This window comes from Coenobita brevimanus, chromosome 54 (assembly GCF_032717465.1).
Source record: "Coenobita brevimanus isolate Jiangsu-jjx chromosome 54, ASM3271746v2, whole genome shotgun sequence".
Taxonomy (NCBI): domain Eukaryota; kingdom Metazoa; phylum Arthropoda; class Malacostraca; order Decapoda; family Coenobitidae; genus Coenobita; species Coenobita brevimanus.
This window is the reverse complement of record NC_137007.1, coordinates 36086899-36109271: the sequence shown is the minus strand read 5'-3', so window position 1 is coordinate 36109271 and position 22373 is coordinate 36086899. Positions and strand designations below refer to the sequence as shown.

The window sequence follows — 22373 nt, the reverse complement described above, 5'->3', positions numbered from 1 at the left end:
GTAGGCAGCATTACATCAAGTGAGTGGATGATGGTTGGCATCAACTAGATGTACCGGGTAATGGTATTTGTACTAATGTAAACAAACTACATACAGTGCTCAGTACAGTAAATGCAAAGTCCAAAACGGCAAGATTACCCATTACTTTTTGAGGAAGAAGGAAGCTTTAACAGAACTGTGAGCAAGTTGAGATAACGCTATCGTAACGACACACCAACTGATAAGGTGATATGGTCAGTATCAAAGGATAACACTGGTTACATAAGTACCAAAAAATGTTGCATTCTATACTGTGATGTTTTATCCTCAATTAAATTCTAACCAATATAGCTTAAACTGCTACTGTTCATTAAAGCAGGAGGAGCTCTGTTTAAAGTACAATACAGTATTGTACTGTATTCTAATACACTAGAAACAAATTTACTGTACTGATAACCCAGTGTCATGATTCAAAATCAAAATGTATTAATTTTTCTGCTTATGACCTAGATCTACTATCACCTGACAAACATAATATGAAAAATCAGTGAGAAAGAAACATTCCAGTATTCCAAAATAAAACTGTTACATCAATTCTTGGACAGAATCTGCATATCATCTGCGGAGGACTACATTCACAGGATGGCTTTCTTTACCTACAGTATGGTATCACTGAAAGTGCGAGGTTGGAGCCTCATAACCTAGGTCTTCCTAAGTGGGATACCAGTACTGTAATCTGGGTCATCCAGACACAGTAGAGCAACCTCTTGCCACCATCACACTTCTAAACCCTAACAGCCTGACACAAAGAGGGGCAAGCTGGATGGAACTTCAACATACACAGTACATATGCATAAAAAAATATATTAATTTTGATATGACACAAATACAGAATAATTAAGGTGGCTTAGTCTTGAATACAATGCATTAACAAGCAAAACAATTTGTCATGTACAAGTGTAGCCAGTCAAAAAAAAGTATCAACCCTCTTACTACACATATCATTCTAAGACAGACAAAGCATTGTAACATATGTGGTACCCTGTAATTATAAGTGCAAATACAGTCCCTGGTAATTATTACAACTCAAAGTTCATAAATCTCATAATTGAAAGGTAGATGGTGGTGCCCATTGTCCACTCACTTGATGTAGTGCAGCCATTTCTTCCTTCACCTCTATCATTCCTTTTGTGTCTACCCTCCTCTCTCACTGTTGCTACCATCTCTCTTGTCACTTTTTATTACTCTTCTTTCCTTTTCAGGTGGTTTTACACTAAGTGACAAGCCAAATGGTTTCTTGTAAACCAGGAAACCATGTACAATGCTGGGTGGTAACCATACAATCAACCCATACAGGTTCCCTCTGTGTCGACAAGTAGTCTGTAAGCCAGCCCTTGAAATATTGGAGTTGATTACCAGATCCACATATTACCATACGTGCTCCCTACATGTCAAGTGGGTTGGTGGAGGGTTAGTGCCCCTCCCTGTAAAACAAATAACTGAGTCAAATGGCCACCCCGTACAGGATTATGGTGTCTGGCAATAGATAGATAGATAGATGGTTTCAGGCTTATCACCTAAAACTATTTATAAAAATCCTAATGGTAAATTATATATACCTTAATAATGTTCTATGTAGTCATGCTGCAGCTCTACTATAATCCATAACCAAGGCAGCCTAACTACTGTACCTGGCTAAATTATGAAACATCATAGTCCCAGCACCAGCAACTCATCCAACTGTCTGATATTTTTATGAGTGCCACACCCTTCCTCCCAGTCTCCACCCTGCACAAGTGAGAGTGGGTGGATGGTAAGCACTGACTAGGAGTGGGGGAGGGGGGCCATGTGAGGGATTGGTGGATGGTGAGGTGACAGGGAAGTGGGGAATGGAGGGAGTGGCCAAGTTATATTTAGACCTTACCTCACCACCACTTCCTTCACGTATGTCATAAACTGCCATTTCCGCGCTTTAATCCTGAGTTCCTACTGCATACTATACTTCATGAGCAATACAATACTGCAATATAACGGGCGTGGTGATAAGGTCAAATGAATGAACCTAGGAACAAAATTCATCGCTTGACAACTACACCCTGCCTGATTCTTCCACCACAATACCACATTTTCACTTGCTCACTCTAATTTCTTCAAATACCCTATCGGAATACCGCAAACGGCGACTTTCTGTCCCTATATAAATGTCATCAGTCATTTAAAAAGCTCCTTGACCTAGTCAGCCTTTCTCTCATTGCCAAATACTTCCGAAACATACCGTACTTTACCAATCAAATCTTGCCTTTTAATCAACTACTAATGAAGCATGTCTGTAATAAACCATAAACACTGTTTTAAAAAACACGAAAACTAGAACTGCCACGCAGTTCTATATAAAATATGGAGCTGACATAACTGCAGTGCCCCTCCCAGGATGAGTCACCCATTGCAATTAACTTTTTAAGCCGTCCCTATAATTGAATCATGCGTTGAATACACGGCTGGAAAACATAATTGTGATACTAATCAGCTTTTCTTTATATAAAACCATAAACAACCAAAATCAGCTGGTGAACTAGAGTAATGATATGCGGCTGCCGCCCCCTGCCGAACTTTTCCACAATTTCCCATATTCCCTGTAACACTCAACATATACTACATCATGCATTCGATCTTCTGAACACGGTATGAGGCAAATCAGGTATATTAAATCAATAAATTCCCCAAAGCTTGCATATTACCTCCTTGGAAGAGCAATCCGTGACGACGTCGGACCTCCTCCTATCGACTGACGGCTGTGGCTGGGTCGCTGGGTGGCGCTGGCTGTTCCCCTGAACCAAGAATTGCCAGACGCTTCATATAGATAACTGCTTTCATTGTCCTTAGTTGTTTTTCTTTCATGAAGAATATGGTAAGACTACTAATTGTATGTGCCAAACTTCCCTGTATTATATGGAAAAAAGGTCTTAACTTTTCACCAATCGAAATAAAAGGAACTTTTAAAATATATGTAGGGGGGAACACCAATAAGCAGAAGAGCTCCATTGAGTTTTCTTTGATAACGAACTGGGTAACTATTTGAGCTAGCCCTCGGCGTAACAAGGAGTGTGGCGTAACCAGAAGGGTGGCAGTGACCCCAGTGAAATTTGTTCACTACAGTTAAGTGGGGAGGGGAATACCGTCAGCTCCTCCTGATGACTTCCTGAGACACACAGTAGAGTTTGCTAGAGACCCTAACATCTATACAGTTCTAAACTTCGCAGCACCTGAGTGTTAGGGGCGGTGGGTAGCCCATTATATTAGGAACACGAATTAGAAAAATGCATTCGAAATTTGCCTTGATAATAATGAAAATAGATGAAGTGCGAGTGATGGCCTCAAAATATTGTTACGTCCCCGTCCCACACTGCCACAGGCTCCAACAGCAGTGGTTCAGACGTTGCCCAGCGAGTTGTTCCTCCTATGGTCAGCCTTTCGGTGTACTGTACAGTACACAAGATCAGCTGAGGCGAAAATAAACACTGGCTTCTTAACTTCACTGCCTTTATTTTCCAGATAATTACATTTAATGCTTTCCATCCTCACTATTTTCACAAGTACAGACGGTACACTTCACTGTTTGCCAACAACTCTTCATTATTTTCACGAGCACCGAAAATATAAAAACTGCACTGCATTAACACTTAACTACACTCAAACCGAACTGAGACTGACCGAACCTGCTCTAGTCTTTTCCCCATCCTTATATAAGCTTTCTTTATTCTAGACTACTAGAGTCATCTGCACTTCACATTTCTCGAGCGTTTCCGAAGGGGACAACGGTTACAACAGTTACCAACTCGGAGACATTCGAAACATGCCAGAGTTTTCTTACACTGCATAAACACTCTAATTTAGCAAACTTAAATTAGATTACATATTTTAACAAACAATCACATAAATCAAACATTACTGAGAAAAAGAGCGAAAAAATTAATGCATCACTCTTCTACTGGTAACACGTAATCCAGTACTACCTGTTTCATGGTAGGATTGTCGGCAACTTAGGCTACTTGGCAAGCCCACTGACCTAAGCTAGTCAGGAGGGTGGTTAAACATCCCACAGGACTAGAAACAAGATATTTCAAAGGGTAAATGAGCTACTTAAACCAACAGCCATCTAGCAGGGTGGATGGAACTCGTTAACCTTGGTTGGCAATTCACCTAGGCAAAGGAAAACTCTGAGTCAAATCAGGATGGCCCTTGAAGAGAAAAACCTGTACTTTACACAAAATGGCTCTTTCAGGGATCCGGGATCCCACGTCCCTGTTCATAGGCTAGTGGTTAATCCTTCCCAGACTTGGGGTTTGGGTGGGGTGTGCATCCCCTCCCTGGAAGAACTCATACCTCGCGTAACTTAAGAAGAGGAAGAGGACTCGGGGTCAGTGTAGGTTGCATGACCCTGACCCAGTTTTGCCAGAGGGTCTCTCCTCGAGTGCCAGCCTGATGTAGTTAGGGAGGCCCTGTCATGCTGGCAAAAATTATGATGGTTGCTGGGTGAAGCCTACAGGACCCCAGCAGCCGGATGTTCGGGAGACACCTTACCCCAAATCCTGTTTTTTGACTTCCATGATGGTGACGCAGAGGACACATGAACCTAGAGGACCACGTGCAGGTTTAATCTTCGGAAGGCACTCACAGTGGGGGCTTTGAAAGTTCTAAGATTTTCGAAAGATAATCAACTGCCCTTGTTGTCATGAGACTTGGGGCAATTGGAAGTTGGCATAGCTGCACAGTCTGAAGTGAGGCGACCTGGGGACGGCAAGATCAGTAGCAATGGTTATAGATACCGGTACTCTTAGTCTGGCTGTGACAATGGTGCCTAGCTCAGAGGAGTTGCTGTGGCAATTGCTGCTCGCTTTGTCTCGTGTCGACATGGTTACTCCGGTTCATGAGCACAGAATGCTGGTGAGGTTGAAGCATTCCTCGGGCTTCATCTCACTTACTGTCATGTAAGCTCTGAGATGAGTGATATTGAAGAGCAGCTGTTCTATGCTAAACTTGACTCAGTTGTGGAAGAGTGGCCATCGCTGGATACACTCTTGGTCCTGGGTGACTTCAATGCGATTTCTGGCACTGACAGGGAAGACTTCGAGGAATGTGCAGGTCCCCATGGCTGTGGAGCCAAGAATTCCAGTAGTTCTTACCTTATGGATTTTATAAAGTACCATAAGCTAAGACTCGTTGAATCCTGGTTCAAGCAGCCAGATTTTTACTGCTGGGCTTGGTATTCCATTACTGGAAAGGTTGCAAAGGAGATTGACCACATCCTTGTTAGTACTGTACTCATTGGAGGATTCTTCAGAAATGCAGGGTTTTCAGGAGTGCAGAGTCCTTTGCTACTGATCACAGATTTGTTGTCAATCAAAGGCTACAAATCAAAACCGAGAGAAGCTTAAGATGCTACCAAAAACGGTTCCACCTTGAGAAACTCAGGGACGAGGAGTGTGCTCATGTGTATGCAGTGGCAATCTCGCATTTGGTTTGAAGTCCCTCTATCTATCTTACTATTGCCAGACGCATTAAACCCGCAAGAAGTGACCGTTTGTCTTTGAGTTAGTTGTTTTACAGGGAGGGGCACTAATCCTCCGCCAACCCACTTGTTGACACATAGGGAACACGTGCGGGTTGGTTATATGGTTACCACTCAGCGTTGTAAATGGTTTCCTGGCTTAGAGGAAACCATTAGGCTTGTCACTCAATGTCAAGCCACCTGAAAAGGAAAGAAGACTAAATAGTGACAGGAAAGATAGGAGAAATAGGAAGAGAGGAGGGCAGACACAGAAAAAGAATGATAAAGGTGAAGGAAAAAGTAGGCAACACTACATCAAATGAGTGGATGATGGTTTGAAGTGCTGTGCTCATTACTGTCGAGGTCCTATTGAACGATGGGATACCTTTAAACACGCTACCCTAGCAGTAGCAATGACTGTGTTGGAGAGTGCCTGAGATCGAGGAGATCTGTCTTGCCAGGGACGAGAGATGTGCTGCCAGACTGGCTCGGAATCAAGAACAACACAGAGTTCTGTCTCGACAGGCATGAGTTTTGCTGATAAGGGACAAGGAGAGGTGTCAGGAAAATCACTCAGGAGGTGGAATGCCGTTTTCATGCAATTAACAGTTCGACCTGCTTACCACGCCTTGAAGAAGCTCCACTCCAGACCCCACCTCTCACGTTAACTTTTTTTTAGACAGCAGATGAATGGCTCATTTAGGGGGAGTGAGTGAGTTTAGAGCTCGTCGGGCTGAGTTCTTTGAGCAGCTGTATATGGCTGAACCTCCCAGAGTACAGCTTCTGTCAGCTGGTGTAAAACCACTGACCGCTCTCCCACCAGTTGATGGTACCATGCTTGCTCTAGGGGAAATTAAGAACACAGTGGATAGGTTGAAAAGAGGCAGAGCAACTGCTGGTTGTGGCATCCTAGTGGTGCTGATCAAACCTAGGGGTGAAGGGCATTACATTCAGTCATAGAAGCCATTTGGCAGACTGGTATTATTCCTCCTAACTGGACAAGGGGTTTGGTCACCCATACCTGGAAAGGGAAAGATCAGCCCTATTGTGGTAGGCTGGTAGCTACAATGGTATTGCAGTGCAGTGTGCTGAGCACGGCTCTTGTTCACATTTTCCTGATGCGTACCTGGGACCATTTGCAAAAGCTTCAGAGGCCTGATCAATCTGGATTTACATCTAAAAAGTCTACAGTACACTGCATCGTAGCTCTTTGAGTTCTCATGGAATGCTGCCTTGAATATTGACACAGTCTGCTTGCAGCCTATGTGAATCTCAAGAAGGCGTATGACTCATCGAACTGGGAGGCACTATGAGAGCTCTTGCAAGTCTGTGGGATCCCCACAGGGATAATTCGGCTGATTGCTGGCCTGTATTCAAACCCTGAGAATGCTGTCAAGTGTGGAAGAGGAACCTCTGACTTCTTCCCAGTAAGTACTGGAGTAAGGGATGTGTCCTTGCCCCCATACTTTTCGTGTATGGACTGGGTACGTGATCGAGCTGTAAGTCAGAGTCATTTTAGAGTATCAATTGGCAACTTCAAGATTACTGACCATGGCTTTGCCGATGATGCAGTTATCCTAGCAGAATCGCTAGAAATATCATATTACTGAGTGCCCTCAAGGAAATTCACAAGAATGCAAAGCCATTGGCATCAAAGGCCTCTGGGGCCAAGATCAAGGTCAAGGCATTTGGTGGCTTGTTGGATGAAACAGTTCAGTCTGTCCAAGTGAGAATGTGGAAGTCTTGGAAAGATTAATTTATCTCTGTAGTGTTGTGAATAACAATGGTAGGGCAGACAATATCTCTTCACATTGGTCTGGCCAAAGGAGTTATCAATTCGCTCTACTTGGGTATTCAGCATTGCAGTTGCTTGTGTAAAAGGGCAAAAATTCACATCTTCTGAGCCTTGATGCTCCCTGTCTTACTCTATGGCTGTGAGACATGAACACCAGACTGTGACTTGAAGTGACAAACTGACTCCTTTGTTACAAGTTTTTTTCACATGGTCATAGGATATCACTGGTACCGATGGGTACAAAACGAGCAACTACTCTGTGAGACCGAGTTGAGGCTTATTACCCACATAATACATCAAGGCCAACTCTAATTATATGGGCACATGGCTTGATTACCTGGGGCTGACCCTGCTCACAAGTTGATCTCTGAGAGAGTTAATCCATGGTGAAGAGCAAGAGGAAGGCCACGGAATTCATGGCTGGAGCTGGTTGATCATTAATGTCGAGATAATTAAACGGGGAAGTTATTACCGGAGGGTTGCATGAAAAGACCCTTATAGGTGGAATCAGAGGGTGTGTGAGGTTGTGTCCCATGGCATTTCCCCCCCCCCCCATGATGATGATGATGATGATGGGAAAGAGGCTGGGAGAGGAAAGAGGTAGGGAATGGGAGATAAGCAGAGGGAAGGGAGGCAGTGGAAAAGGAAAGCTTGGAAACGAAGAGAGGTTAGGGAAGGTCGAGAGAGGCGGAGGTGAGAAGTCAAGGGAGAGGAGAAACAGGGGAGGGAGAGAGGCATAGGTGTAACAGAAGGGGTGAGACAGCACGATAGAGGCAGGGTTGTAACAGAAAGGGGACAGGGATGCAGAAAGGAGGAAACAGGAGGATGAGGAGAAGGTGATGAAAGAGGAGTGAGAGAAGAGAAGGCGTAAAGGTAGTGGAGGGGAGAATCAAGGAGGTGGTAGTAACAGAAGAGGAAGAAGCAATGGGAGGGGGAGAGGCAATGAGTGTAACCAGAGTAGCAAGGCAAAGGGTATAACAGGAGTGGGAATGGCAGGGAAAGAGGTAGAAATGGTGTGGACAGTATGCATTTATCATCCTAATATTCATTTTCAGCAACCAGTAAATTTGTTTCATTTTGTTTTTGAAAGCTCCAATATGCTTGCATGCGTCGGCTGTGGTCGCCTGATGGCGGATCTCTATGCTGCTCAATCTCTGGCAGCTTCCCTATTTAGTCCTTTAACCCTGAGGTCACACTCAATGACCTCGTCCCTGGTCTTTTTCGGTCTATCTCTTGCTACCCTACCCCTAACATTAACACTTCTCACTTTCGGCACCCAATTAGCATCCCTCTTCCTCTTCACATGCCCAAACCATCTCAAGCTACCCCTCCTCATCACAACACCAATACACTCCAGTCCCATCCTACCTCTCAACTTTTCCATCGTAAACCTAGCCCCCCAAAGCCTCGCATTCAGGGATGCACTGTGCATCCACCTAATCATTGTCATTTCTGTACATTTGAGCCTGTGAATATCCTCTTCCTTTACTGCCCAGGTCTCACTACCATACAGTATTACACTCCAAACACATGCTACATACAAAGATCCCTTAGCACAGAAGGAATGCCCTCTCAATGTCAAGAGAAGTAAATATCAAAACTAAACTGACTCTTTCACTTCCACAGCTCTGACATCCCTCAGAAAACTTTTTCCTTCTTCTTTAACTACTTAAGACCAGCGACATACTACAAGTATTATATTTCATTCTTGCTCTCTCTGTGCAAATTTATTCAGGTTTGGCAAGTTGTTTCAAACTGGGAGGTTTGATATGGCCTTCTTTAATCCCCTCACTATAAAAGTTGCTCAAGCTGCATAAAACCGTCTCGAGATAGCAAGAATAAACCGACAGACTACTGTACAATAGGCCACTTGATTAAAGGGACTAAAGAGAAATTATGACACCCATTTTGTGATGTCATCAGAATCCGAATGTCACATCCATATTTTTGACATGCTCATTTCAACTTTCACAAGGAGGATCACTTTAATTTACTATCAAAGCAAAACATTCATAACATCAATTTTACCACTTATCTAACCATTAATAAGCCTTCTTGATTCTCTTGTCTCAATTTATCTTGATTATACAGCTTTATCAGTTTGTCTTATCACTCTTTTAAAAAAGTCTGTGGAATGCTCCACCTAAATCACCTCCCTTACCTCTTACATGTTGATTTTAAAGTTTCTAATATAAATGATACTGAATGTAAAACCACACCCACAGCAATAAAATAAAATAAGCTCAATAAACAGGCTGAGTTATTTTTGTATATTTTTATATTCCTAGTTTCAAACCTTATCACATTACATCAGGAATGGGAGACCTTGGGTGTTCTACCTTACTACAGCTAATGCCAAATTACTTATTTTGCTGAGTAAGTTCAGGAGCCTGAGACAGCTAACCCTCTCATGGTTGTGAAACTACCAAATTTTATTAGAGCTAACAGCATATGATACTATTCAACAGAGTCATAGAGCCTCTACTATTAGTTCTCTCATCGTTAAGACAACTGTAGAAATCTATTCAAGCTAATGACAAGTTGATAATACAGTAATCAATTGAGAGTACTGTATTGAACCATGAGTGTCACTACTGGTACTGTTAGACCTCTCATGGTCAGAACACCATTACTGCTATTATCATATGATATTATTCAGCTGAGAGTAAGAACAGAAACCTGAGTGTGTTAATGCTAGTACATTAACCCTATCATGGCCAAGACAATAGCTAACAACTTATGATATCATTCAGCTAGGTGTAAGTCAAACAAACAATTGTGTTTAAAGAGAAAAATCTCATATTTTTGCATCTGAGGTGTTAAGATGTCCAGATAAGCTACCATAGTTTAGTACAGTACATGCGAGGGCCTATGACCAATATCACCTTAAGTAATGCCACGGCTTTCCGCTTTTATTCTAAGTGTTAGCAAACAACTTCATTAAGCCTATGGGAGACTGGACTGAAAGATTAATGACACAAATACACAGGCACTCCTCATTACAGGTCATATTGCAAGTGACACTGTAGGCTTCATAGCACTTTTTCGTGATTTATTACACCTATTTCACCCTAACATTCTCTTCTCTGTCATTTATCAATAGTAACAACAAAATTTGCAACAGCTACATAAGGATAAAAAGGTGTAATATGCAAAATAAACAGCTAAGGAATATGTTACAAACTCTCCTACACTACCAAAAATACAAAACTCAAGGATATCTCCCAAAATATCCAAACTACTTCCATACATGTTGTACTGTGAACTGAGGGGAAACTAACAATTCAGCTTTATTGCTAGCAGTGGAACTTTAATACAGTAGACAGATAATCTTATTACCTCTGCCTAGGAGGTTATGTTTTAGCCTGTATTGTTGTCTTCTAGCAGGATTACTCAAAAAGTTATGAATGGATTTTGGTGAAACTTTGTGGAAGGGTGGGCCATGAGTCAAAGAGGAAATTACAGTACTGAATATGGGGCAAATCCAGATCTGGAGTATCCTGCACAATATCTCCAAAAGTTCTCAATGAATTTGAATGAAATTTTGTGGAAAGGTGGGACATCAACCAAGAAAGAATTTTTAAAATTTGGGGGCGGATCCTGATCCCGATCCTATACCCACAGATCTGGATTTGGATCCCTTTTAGTGGCAATGGCATTGATGGAGGTATGCACTCTCAGAGTGCTTTCTAGTTTACATAGATTAACAAATATAACTTTTTTAAAAAGGTGACATCATGAGGACTGGCTGTATATGAGTTGTCACCGTAGATGGTGGCATTTGTGAACCCTCACGATATGCTCAGACTGAGCAAATTAGTGGCAGAGATCCAACTACTGTATCACCAAGCAAACATATCGATGCAGTCATAACCAAAGACTATTATTTTTTATCACTGGAAATCCTTTCTATTCAATGTAGGGGGTAAAGGCATAGAAAAAATCAAATGACTATAAAAATGTATTTGGCATTAATAGCTGTCATGAGCATGTTGTGTAAATGCAGCATAATAAAGACATACATGCTACCTCACCAGCCACAGTTAACATACAACCACCAAGTTCTAAAACACGGGTCATGAAGAACCTAAGCTGTTTTATTTGACTATTACTTCCTTATCTGGCCAATCACTTCCTCTTGAAACATTTCAAAACAATTTATCCCTACACTTACCGATATCCAATATAACATCTACTTCATACGTAAATACAAGTTATAAAGCTTAAAAATAATAATAATGAAGAAATGTAAAAGCAAATGTTATATTAGCACAGCTTTGTCCCCTTACGAACCCCAGCTCCTGACCATTTTCATATTAATTACAATTACTTACCTTACTCTACAACTAAAGACATCAGTTGTGCCAGCACTCAAGAATATCCTTTCCAATACCTGCAATATGGACTGTTATACTGTATACGGTGTGTATATATATATATATATATATATATATATATATATATATATACAGTACATATATATATATACAAAATCTGTTTACAGCATATGGTATGATTTCATAGCTCACCACGAAGCAGTATTTACTGTACAACATTCAACATTATCCTTGATCACAGCACGTAATCGTATAAGGGTGGAGTCGCCTTGGATCATTCTACTACTTTAGTGGAAAAATTTTTGTATAAAATCTGAAAGGAGCTGTAATGAATACTGGATATGTCAATGAAACTTATGGAATTTGCCCCTGTTTAGAATTACAGTTGACCTTAATGTAATATTTGCAACATATTAAAAGCAAGGAAACAAAAAAGGGTGCGTTTTGTACAGACCATCACTTGGAGGTGATGGCTCATACCGAGGCACCACCAAAATAATAATAATAAATATGCTCATAGACACATAACTCAATGTTTCCTGCATTTGTTACAATAATATCCTGGAATAAAGAAAGAAAAAAATTAGAACAAAAAATTGTGTACCTAAATCACATTCCTGGACATTTAGAATACTGAAATGTGAAAGAGAGAAGGGAAATTTTATTAAGCTAACAAGTCTTTTAGTTGCATGTCTGGTAGGTGTTAGGAGAACTACTTTCACTTTCCCGCCTGTATTACTCCCATCCATCCATCCATCCATCACCCAGTCCTAATCTACGTAAGATGAATATACAATAGTGTCCTTTTTACTTAACTGATTGCTGAACCTGAGATCCATCATTCACAAGAGTCACCTCTTTTGCCCATTTCGCTGACAGCTTTTTTTTCTTTTTTCAACTTTTTCCTTCTTTCTCCTTGCAGCTTTATTATCTGTCAAAACACATGATTTAACTCTGTCTTTTCTTCTCCTGCAGTTTTTATTCAGATGAATTTGTGCACTATATTTACCTACATTTAAATACGTATGTACCATGTTTTACTAAGTAATCATGGATCTCAGTACTAAAGACAGAAAATCATAAATGCAAGTTTGTGTGGGTGCAATGTATCATACACTCCAAAATCATGTATGAACTATGACTGATATGTGGGGTAGAAAGTAAATTATGTTGCTAATGACCAATGCCATAACATTTTTTTTTTTTTTAAGTGTCTTATCACTGATATTAGCCATCCTTTCCCATATCACCATGATCTAGAGTAGCTTAATGACACAGAGAGTGTAAAATTAATGACGAAAAATTCCATCTGGGGGAGGGGAAGCAAAAAACCTTATTCCCCATTAGGACATGCAGAAGGCAGACACACACTGCATGGTGAGCTGACCTGTGCTCCCACGGTGCTACCAAAGATACTGGCTTCATTTGTATCACAACAAAAATGGTAATTTTAGTGGATCTGCATGTAACATCACCTCATATGAACCAAGGCGACTCTATGCTACCCTTTTTTAACCCGCGGCGTCCCGTCGACATGAATTAACGTCCACACGTTTTGTCACTGCCAATCCCGCTGACGTTCATAAACGCGAATCAATTGCAAGGTCCCTAATTTGCACAATTTTCAATTTTTGCGAGTGATATTTGGTACGTATACACGGGACACCTTCCTCTACAAGATGCCAGGCAGGGACAATGCCTTACCCAGCATGACCCCCCCCCCCCGAACGCCATTGTCTCAGCAATTCACCTGTTACCAGTGACCTGGCCAGTAAAGCCATGTCATGCCACGGTATGAAATTCAGGGCCAGAGTGATTCCCCAATCGATGACAATGTGGAGGACAAACTTTACATAGCATTAGAGGAAGAAACAGTCAGAAATGATGATCAGGTAATGTCGCCAAAAAAGGTCAGGTATGTTGATGTGTTTCATGATTGAAACAATGCTTATATTGCCTATATTACTGTGTGAAAACCAATATTCTCTTGTACTACATATAAATTCATACCAAATAAATAAATAAATACCGTTTATGAGTGGTGTGGAATGGTTACATTCCCATAGAACTCGTTTTCTTTGGAGCCAACCTGATAGAAAACACAGTACGGTGTGGAGGTACTGCTACCTGAATCGAGTATTTTAAACCTCAGGTGAGCGATTTCTCTACGATTTTTTGATGTTTCTCACCAAAAGTGGAGGTTTGGGCAAAAAATTTTTTTCCCCAAAAATGGCTGGGATTGGGGGGAGTCAGTGGTGGAAAAGTGGTCGGGATGGGGCGGGTTAATGTGCCTGAAACAAATTTTCTGGAGACAGCATAAACCACTATCATGAGAAATACTAATAAAATAATGAACTTAATGTTCTTAACATAAAATCTATAGTGAGATGGCTTAAAGCTATACAAAACTGGTACACAACATAATTTGAAATTTCAGACCTTCATGAACTTCTGTCATAAGTAACCTTGCTCACAAATTCACAGCACATTGTACTGACCATGGCCAACACAGTGTTCAATCGTAATGACATTACTGTCTTACTTGACTGCTACTTACAATACCCACCACACACTATACACCATTTCCTTGACACATCCAGTGTGTTCTGGCAAACCTACATAATATATTATACCTTTCAAGGAGTATTGGCCCATTAATGCACTGGCTTTTGGACTCTTAAGTACAGCTCTTCATATCTGTGACTGAAAAATCTTGTCACAATATTATTCACTAATACAAAGATTGTGGTTTACAAACCACTGGTGCATACAAGCTACTTGGTTCTGTCTGGATCAAAAAGGATTCATCAGTTACTAAAATGCATTGTTCTCACGGTCATAACTTCAAAAAGACATAATAGGCCAATTCTGATGGTGATTCAAAAGAGCGTACAGTAAATATAACTTTATATGCAAATACACAGTTTAAGCTGTGTCATAAGTTGTAAATAATGCACATTTCTGGAATAACACATTTAACTAATTGAATCATCACACTGAACTTCAGCTTAAGCCTGCAAGAGTAAATGCAGTATTTCAGTCCAAAGTATGAATAAACATGCATTATACTGTATCAGCACCCTGATACTTTACTACTTAATATAGTTTCAACTGATGACACAGGGCAATAACTCAGCCAGCTGAGCTAGATAACGAATCAATAAATACTATTTACTAAAACAATTTGCCTTGCCTCTATGAACTTCCCTCCACTTCAGAGTTTATTATCATAAAGCCTGAAGTAAAGCAAAGTCATTAACCTGTCCAGCGATATATCTAAACTGATAACAGTGGTGATGGCACAATACCACTCCTCTTCTGTCTTCTCTCTTCTCTTCCCATGTCCACTTGACACAACTGTTTGTCTCTGGAATGTTAGTTAGTTGCTTGCAACCAGTCTCGTGCTATACTGACGGCAACACACAGGACTGATGCCTTATGGCACTTATCAAGCTGAAATGCATTTATATCAAGAATGTAGAGACAAGATTACACTGAAAGTTTCTAAACATGAGGATGTACAATTAAGTTAATAAGGATTATCATCAACATCTTTAAGTGACCTGATTATTAAGTAAATGACAACAATACAACTACACTTTTGCACAGCAATCTTATATATTTCTGACAGCATTACTCCTCTCTAAATATACATACTGCAATCCTGGTTTTGAATCAAGTCACCGTACTTATCTCCAACAATGCAGGGTAAAAAAGTCACCTATATGTCTACAATAAGTAATTGTCCACACAGTCTATATTAAAGACATACATCAGATGCAATTCATGCACCTAGAAGTAAATGAGAAATGCAAGATAATATTCCCTACAGTGAACTGTAGTGAAGTGGAAAAATAGGTCAAGATATCATGCTCTTGAAAATATGCAAAAATGCTTACCTGTTACCTATAGGCATTATATTTAAGAAAAGGAATTACAGTATTAGCCCTAACCAGTAGAAGCTTTGAAATTCTCCCTGATGTCTTGTGTCAGCGATGCATATAAAATTCATCGTTCCAGTTTGATATGAAAATACGAAAAGGATAAAGCTTGCGAGAGTAAGGAGAATAATCCCAGCATAACACTACAACTACAAGTATGTTGCCTACTGTAGATTTAAGAGCAGAGAAAGCCCTTCCAAACTCAAACACTATACAACTACAGTGTAAATACAAGCTACAAACACTGACATATCTCTGCTATGAACACTCAACCATTATTGTACAGTATACTCAGACAATCAAAACAAATTTATATAAAATCCATACTCATTGTTAACCACATATCACAAAAATTACATTCACTACACCTTATTATAAATTACTATGTACACATATAGAGTATTGCACACTCCTACAAGAGGTATGACTATATAAAGACCAGTTACCAAGCATCAAAACTGCTCCTGAAATAACATTATAATGCCCACTGCATTTTACTAAAGGTCCACTTTTAACAGTTATAGGGGAACAAAGCTACCTTGCAACATTATTCTTACTAATTCCAAGAATATTCCAAAAACAACTTCCATCCAAGAGCTGCAACACTCAAGATAATTTATAACTTAGCAAATACAAACTAAATAAGGTGTTTGCAGGCATTAAAAAAAAAAAAAAAAAAAAAAAAAAAAAAAAAAAAGGGCCAACAGCTCTTACATGTGCTCATATACACAGAGTTAGCCAGTCACCAACACCACCACTATGCGATTTTCATGGTTAACTCCTTTTAAATTCCCTTTAGCATTCAGATTTAACCCCCTCACCTTGGATGACATCCTCTTCAGCTTATTCCTGCTGCTTATGAAAGGTTTATTGTATTGGAGGGGTTTACTATGGCTAAGTCTCATCCATTCAGTTTGAAGAGTATCGTAAGCTGTATGCAGAAATAAAATGTTGAATGTAACACTGGATTGGTAAAGCACATCTGCTGTGTGGTCCTCACACCCACCTTGTTACTGCATGTCAAAAAAGTGTGTGACCATTTTACAAGCATCCCAATTTTTCTTAAGACGGATAGAGAGATTTGTTCAACCTGTCATTTCAATACACAACTTATCAACCTTCACAGCCAGGATAGCTTCAACTCCCTACCACTGACACAGCAATACACTGAGATGTGTTGATTTGAACAGAAAATGGTGATAATGGTGTGATGGTTGCACACCTATTAGATTTGTAGTGGTTAGGTGGGTTTAAGGTCCATACTACAGAGGTGCTTTACCAGCCCAATGTTTATAAACTATCCTAAGTTGAATAAAATCATCAGCTGGCAAGACCAATATGGAAGAGACATCCCAGAGCTCTGTGGCTTAACTGTACTACATTGTTTGGATGTTCTGAATCTCTAAGTAAAAAAGAAAAAGAAAAAAAAACTATGACCATTAAACTTTTCTGTCAACAGTACAAGCTGGATGATGACAAAATGCCACTGAATCAACAAACACAACTTGATGGATAATATGCAGCTGCCATAATACAGGGTCTACAAACATAATAGTATAAGTACACCAAGTTACCACATACTTAATAAACAAGCTTAATCCAGATAATAGCCCACTAAGTGCTGCATTTTCATGAGCATAGACGCCTTCTAACACCTCTTCCTTAGTGATTTATCTTGCATACTATGCTCCACTGTCACAGTATTTTTTTTTCTTTTAATATCATCACATTTTGCATCAATACAACATAAGAAAATGTACATGTACCACATGCAGCAATAAACTGTTTCGGAAGAGGTGATGGAAAACTACATAGTCCCTTGAGAATATGGGCATATGACACATGCATACACATACACATTAAGTCAGCTTTTGTAGTGCTGGCCATCTGAGCAGTTATCACAATATACATCTTTTGTGATGGCAGAGCAGGGTGATATTAATGATAACACCAATATTTGATGCCCATATGGAGGGTGTCTGCTGTAAGCATACATAAATGTATATAACCACTCTGGACCTGTACAGGTAGTGTGGCTTCAACCATTCTGTTCTAGTTGATAATTTCATACACATGCCACACAAGCACTGGATATGCTATTACACACTATCAGTAAAGCCAAGTGCTTACATCATTGAATGCTGTAGAAATTTGGTTAAAAAAAAAAAAAAAGTCTTTTACACTGTGACATTCAGATCACAAGCAGTTCAAAATTACATAAACTATAAGTATGAAATTACTGTCTCACTGTTCTCCACAGTCACCTTGTGTTAAATCACTGAATGTCATAATATTCATTTAGTCAATCAATCAGCAATAAACACTTCTTAATGTTGAGCTTGTGACAAAGGATTACAAACTATATACAGCATACATAACAGAAATTAGTGTTTAAAGTACAGTTCACAATTTAACAGCCCGACAACAAATCAACTCACCAGCAAAGTACAAGTTCCCTTTTCCTCAAGAACCAATTACTTAATAAACTATAATATCCAAATGGCTGATAAGGAGTTACTTACTTGCATTTATCTGCAGTACATCAAAACATAATCCTCACATCTGGTTCATTCAATGAATATTTTCAACCTTTAATATGTACAATGCGCAAGAGTTTCCACTTGATACCAAACTATTAACAATTCACTGATTACATCTATGAAGCAAAACATTTCTATTCATCAGTAGGAAAAACCCTTTTTGACTGTACCAAATTCAAATCTTAAGTTCTCATGAAATCTTCTATAAGGTAAATGATATCTAACACACTGAGCGTAGAAAATGTAACAACATTCTCTAACTCAATGACAAATACCAAATCATAAAACAAGCATAAAACAATGCCATAATAAAACCTATTGGTGCAACAGTACAAGTAGGTCTCAAGTATAAGAAAAGGTCTGAGAGTCACAATGAATGCATATCGCATACGGTAGTTCTGAGAAAACCAGTTTCACTCTTAATACACCAGAGAGCATTCAGAAAGTGTACTGTAATCACTGCTGATGAATGAGGCTCAGCTCAATGACCAGCATGTAGATGACCACAAGATCTGAGGTTTGAACTTCTGTTCAATTCAATTTAGGTCATTATAAGAAGATGAAGTCTGCAACATCAACTTCTGTGCCAAATTACAGTAAGCTAGGTAGGAAAGTAAAACAGAGATTACTCCTCCTTTCTGAAAAGGTGTAATACTGCAATGGACCACAAAAGAATTAAATATGACTATATGAGCAAAACTATATAAATTCTACTAGCAAATGGTTAAAGACACTGATGGAAATGTGACAAAAATAGAGTACCATTCCAGTATGTCTCACAGGACAACAAAGATACATCATTTCCAGTAGGAAGAAAAGTTACAAAGAAATCACTAAACACACTATAAAGATGCGTGTCTAAGTAATCACAATAAGGAGCTTTAACACAGCACCAATGCATTCACCTGTATCACATTTATACTGATCAGGGTCAAAATTCTCAAAAAGCTCAAAGGCTTTCAGCTCATAAAATATATATATATGTACATGTATATACAATGCTAGAAATTTGGAGATTAAAAAATTAAACCTGAAAGTTCACAAAATAATGGGGTTGACTTAAAATTATGACTAGAAAACTAAAGAGAGTATCGAGGAGGTATGTTTAACAACAAAACACTGCACACAATGCAATCAAATTATGTACTGTGTACTAGTTATGTTACTGTAGATGCTTATTGTTTTCCCAACATCATTTCTGTGACATTAAATTGAGCAACAATACCTGTAAAGTACTTAAAATAGAAATGATTGCTGGGCTATGCCCTGCTACATAGCTGTCTTCTACTGAGTAAATAAAATATTAATAAAATTTGCACCACACTTCAACTTCCTGTAAGTGAAGTGTACTAAAATGCTCATGTTTGGTACTAAACTATTATTTTCTATCTTATACAGTACTTTCAATGCCCTTAAAGACCAGGATATGCATGATGCATTAACAAACAATTTTCAAGGATTAATTTGCTTATGTTGCTTGCAACTCAGTACTAATGATATTACAAAGCAGCACTCTTAACAATTTTCCCAATTTACAAAGGGTGACAGAATAATGAATACACAGGAATTTGCTCAATTTTTGAGACCTCTTACAGCTTTAAATATTACTAATATCATCTTATGGCTAAAAATAACTCCCCCAAATATATCTTATCAAGCAACTACTCTTAATAAAGCTGCAAACATGCACAACCCTGAAAACTAAATGCCAATCATATCTGATAAACTCTGCTCCACGACCAACTGATACATCAAGCTTTGTGAAATGATTAAATGGAGAACTGACCCACTGGTTCTACTGAAAATATTTTAAAGACAAATTTCAATACAGTAAACCCTTGATATACAGATACCTCTTTTAACGAATTTCAGTTTTAATGACCACCTTTGGCTTGCCAAACATTACATTCATTTAATGAATTATCGTTAGGTAAAAGAATGGACATGCGGGAAACATCGACCAGCGTGGCATCCCTACACACACACACACACACACACACACACACACACACACACACACACACACACACACACACACACACACTCGCACTCCTATACATCCCACAAAATGCTGCATCAGTCTCTGAGTGATCAACATTGTAAGAAGAGCCATAAGCAGTGCACTTACTGAGAAAAAGAGCCTTTTAGACCTAGATGTATTTTATTGTGTATGACTGAACGACGCTCTATATTTCATGATCTTTGTTCAGTACAAGCCACAACACCTGGGAAATTACCAAACAGAATAGCTTTAACGACAAGGGTCTGGTACCAATCAGTTTGTTATATCAAAGGTGTACTGTATTTATCAAAAAATGTTAGCAAAAACACTGTTCACAATAAACCTGTACAGTATCATAGTAATAACTACAGTACTGCAATCCATTACACAAACAGTGATTGAAAAGAACATTTACTAATACGAAAAAAAAAGAAGCTGCACTAATCCCACACTAATTAGTAAACAAGCTGAACTGAACTTTAGAATCCTTCCTTTCAGTAATTTTTCCATTCAAATAACTTTTATATCATATCTTTTTTCTATCATATCCCCCTCCTCCCATCTAAAGTATATTCAAAATTAGAATCACACTTGGCCACCACTCACATATTTACACACCATTCCATATTCCTTCACTCTTATTCAATCATCTAAATTGGTAGAGAGGTGGCCTGCACTCCTGACGGACCCAGTCTCGAATCTTCGCTGGGGCAAGGAATGGTTTAAGGATTTGAATTTCATAAAGTAGATTTTAATGATCAACCACGAGATCCGTCAACATGTTGTAACCCCCGTTAATACCAATACACCAGTCCTGTGATAGACCAAGCATATATTCAATATGGACAGTGGGTATTAGCACCAAAGTGGTGACATGTGGTGGTGTATAGTATGTGGTAGGACTACTGAGCCTTGGGAACATGCTGTGAAGCCTATGCCCAGAAAAAAAAAAAAAAAAAAAAGTTACAGTGAGGGAGTATATACAAGTGTGGAATGGTGTGAGTAATGCCTGACTGTAACTCTAATTTGGAATGGACACTCTCTCTCTCGTATTTTCCCTTCCAATCCTCCCCTCTTTTCATCCTCCTTGGAACTTTTACTATCACAGATCATGGCCTGAATACCTGATGTTTCTCACAATGTCACATTTCAAGCTGTCACTGTAGCACAAAATTCATGATGATATTTTATTAATAGACAACAACTGTCTTTAAAAACTGTACAATAATTCAACAGATATGCTGCTATTCTCAGAGAATAGTAAAAGCTGTGATGTACATTCCATTCTGTGATTTGTGTGGAGATCTTAGTCAGAGTAGAATGAAACCTAACTGAGATTAATAATTTATGGTTAAGCAAGAAGAGGATAGTGATAACCTAATAAGTAATTTTCATGCATAATTTTGAATTTTGAACAGTTAGGTTGGTTGGGGCACTCACCATCCACTCACTCGATGTAGTGCTTGCTGCTTTGGGTGTCAGCCTTTTCCTCTCTTCCATCCTTCCTCTTCTGTCTTTCTTTTCTTCATTCTGTCCTCCTTCTTCTGCCTACTTGTGACTTTACACTCTCTCTTCTGCCTTTCTTTCCTTCATTCTTTCCTCTTCTTTCTGCCTATGGGTGACTCTACACTGAGTGACAAGCCAAATGGTTTCCTGCACACCAGGAAACCATTTACTATGCTAGGTGGTAACCATGTGACCAAATTATGGCACCTGGTGGTTTAGTGGGTAATTAACGTGCTCTAACTGGATTGAGCCTGTGTAGGTATATATCCAAGGGGTGGTTGTGTTTATTGCTCATGTAATGCCACTCGGGGATGAGTGAGGCTGGTTACTCTCATCTTACATGTCAGGACCAACTTGCCTTGCCCTGGGCACCTACACCTCTCATGGGACAACACAGGATTGGATGATGGATGGATGGATGAAGAGTTAATGGCCCAGGGATATATAAAACAGCTGCACTGTGACAGCTTGATGGATGAGGTGACTACAAATATGTGGTGAAGCATTAGATTAATGGTTATGTGTCCCAACAATAAGAAGGTACTGGTATACTCCTGAACATGAAATAACTTTTAAGATGATACACATCTCTCTTTGAGGATAGTTTAATATTAAATTATAATGGTTATGTCATTATGCTATGCCATTCAGTTCTGGGATTTCATGTATGATGTATCTATGATATGAAGTATTTTATTTCAGACTGCAGAAGGCAAAGATCTGTG

The 22373-nt window shown here is 39.3% G+C and overlaps 2 protein-coding genes across 2 annotated transcripts in view; one reads left to right on the top strand and one right to left on the bottom strand.

The window, feature by feature from the left end:
- Positions 1-2760, bottom strand: part of alpha-Spec (alpha spectrin) — a 62336-nt gene extending 59576 nt beyond the window's left edge. The window contains exon 1 of the mRNA XM_080273400.1: positions 2718-2760. The gene's annotated coding sequence lies outside the window, so the exon portion shown is untranslated. The remainder of the gene's footprint in view (positions 1-2717) is intronic.
- Positions 2761-4979: 2219 nt separating this feature from the next.
- LOC145401097 (protein CFDP2-like) lies at positions 4980-5414 on the top strand. Its single transcript, XM_080273469.1, has one exon. It carries the CDS (start codon positions 4980-4982, stop codon positions 5412-5414), a length of 435 nt encoding a protein of 144 aa, XP_080129595.1.
- The last annotated feature ends 16959 nt before the right edge of the window (positions 5415-22373 follow it).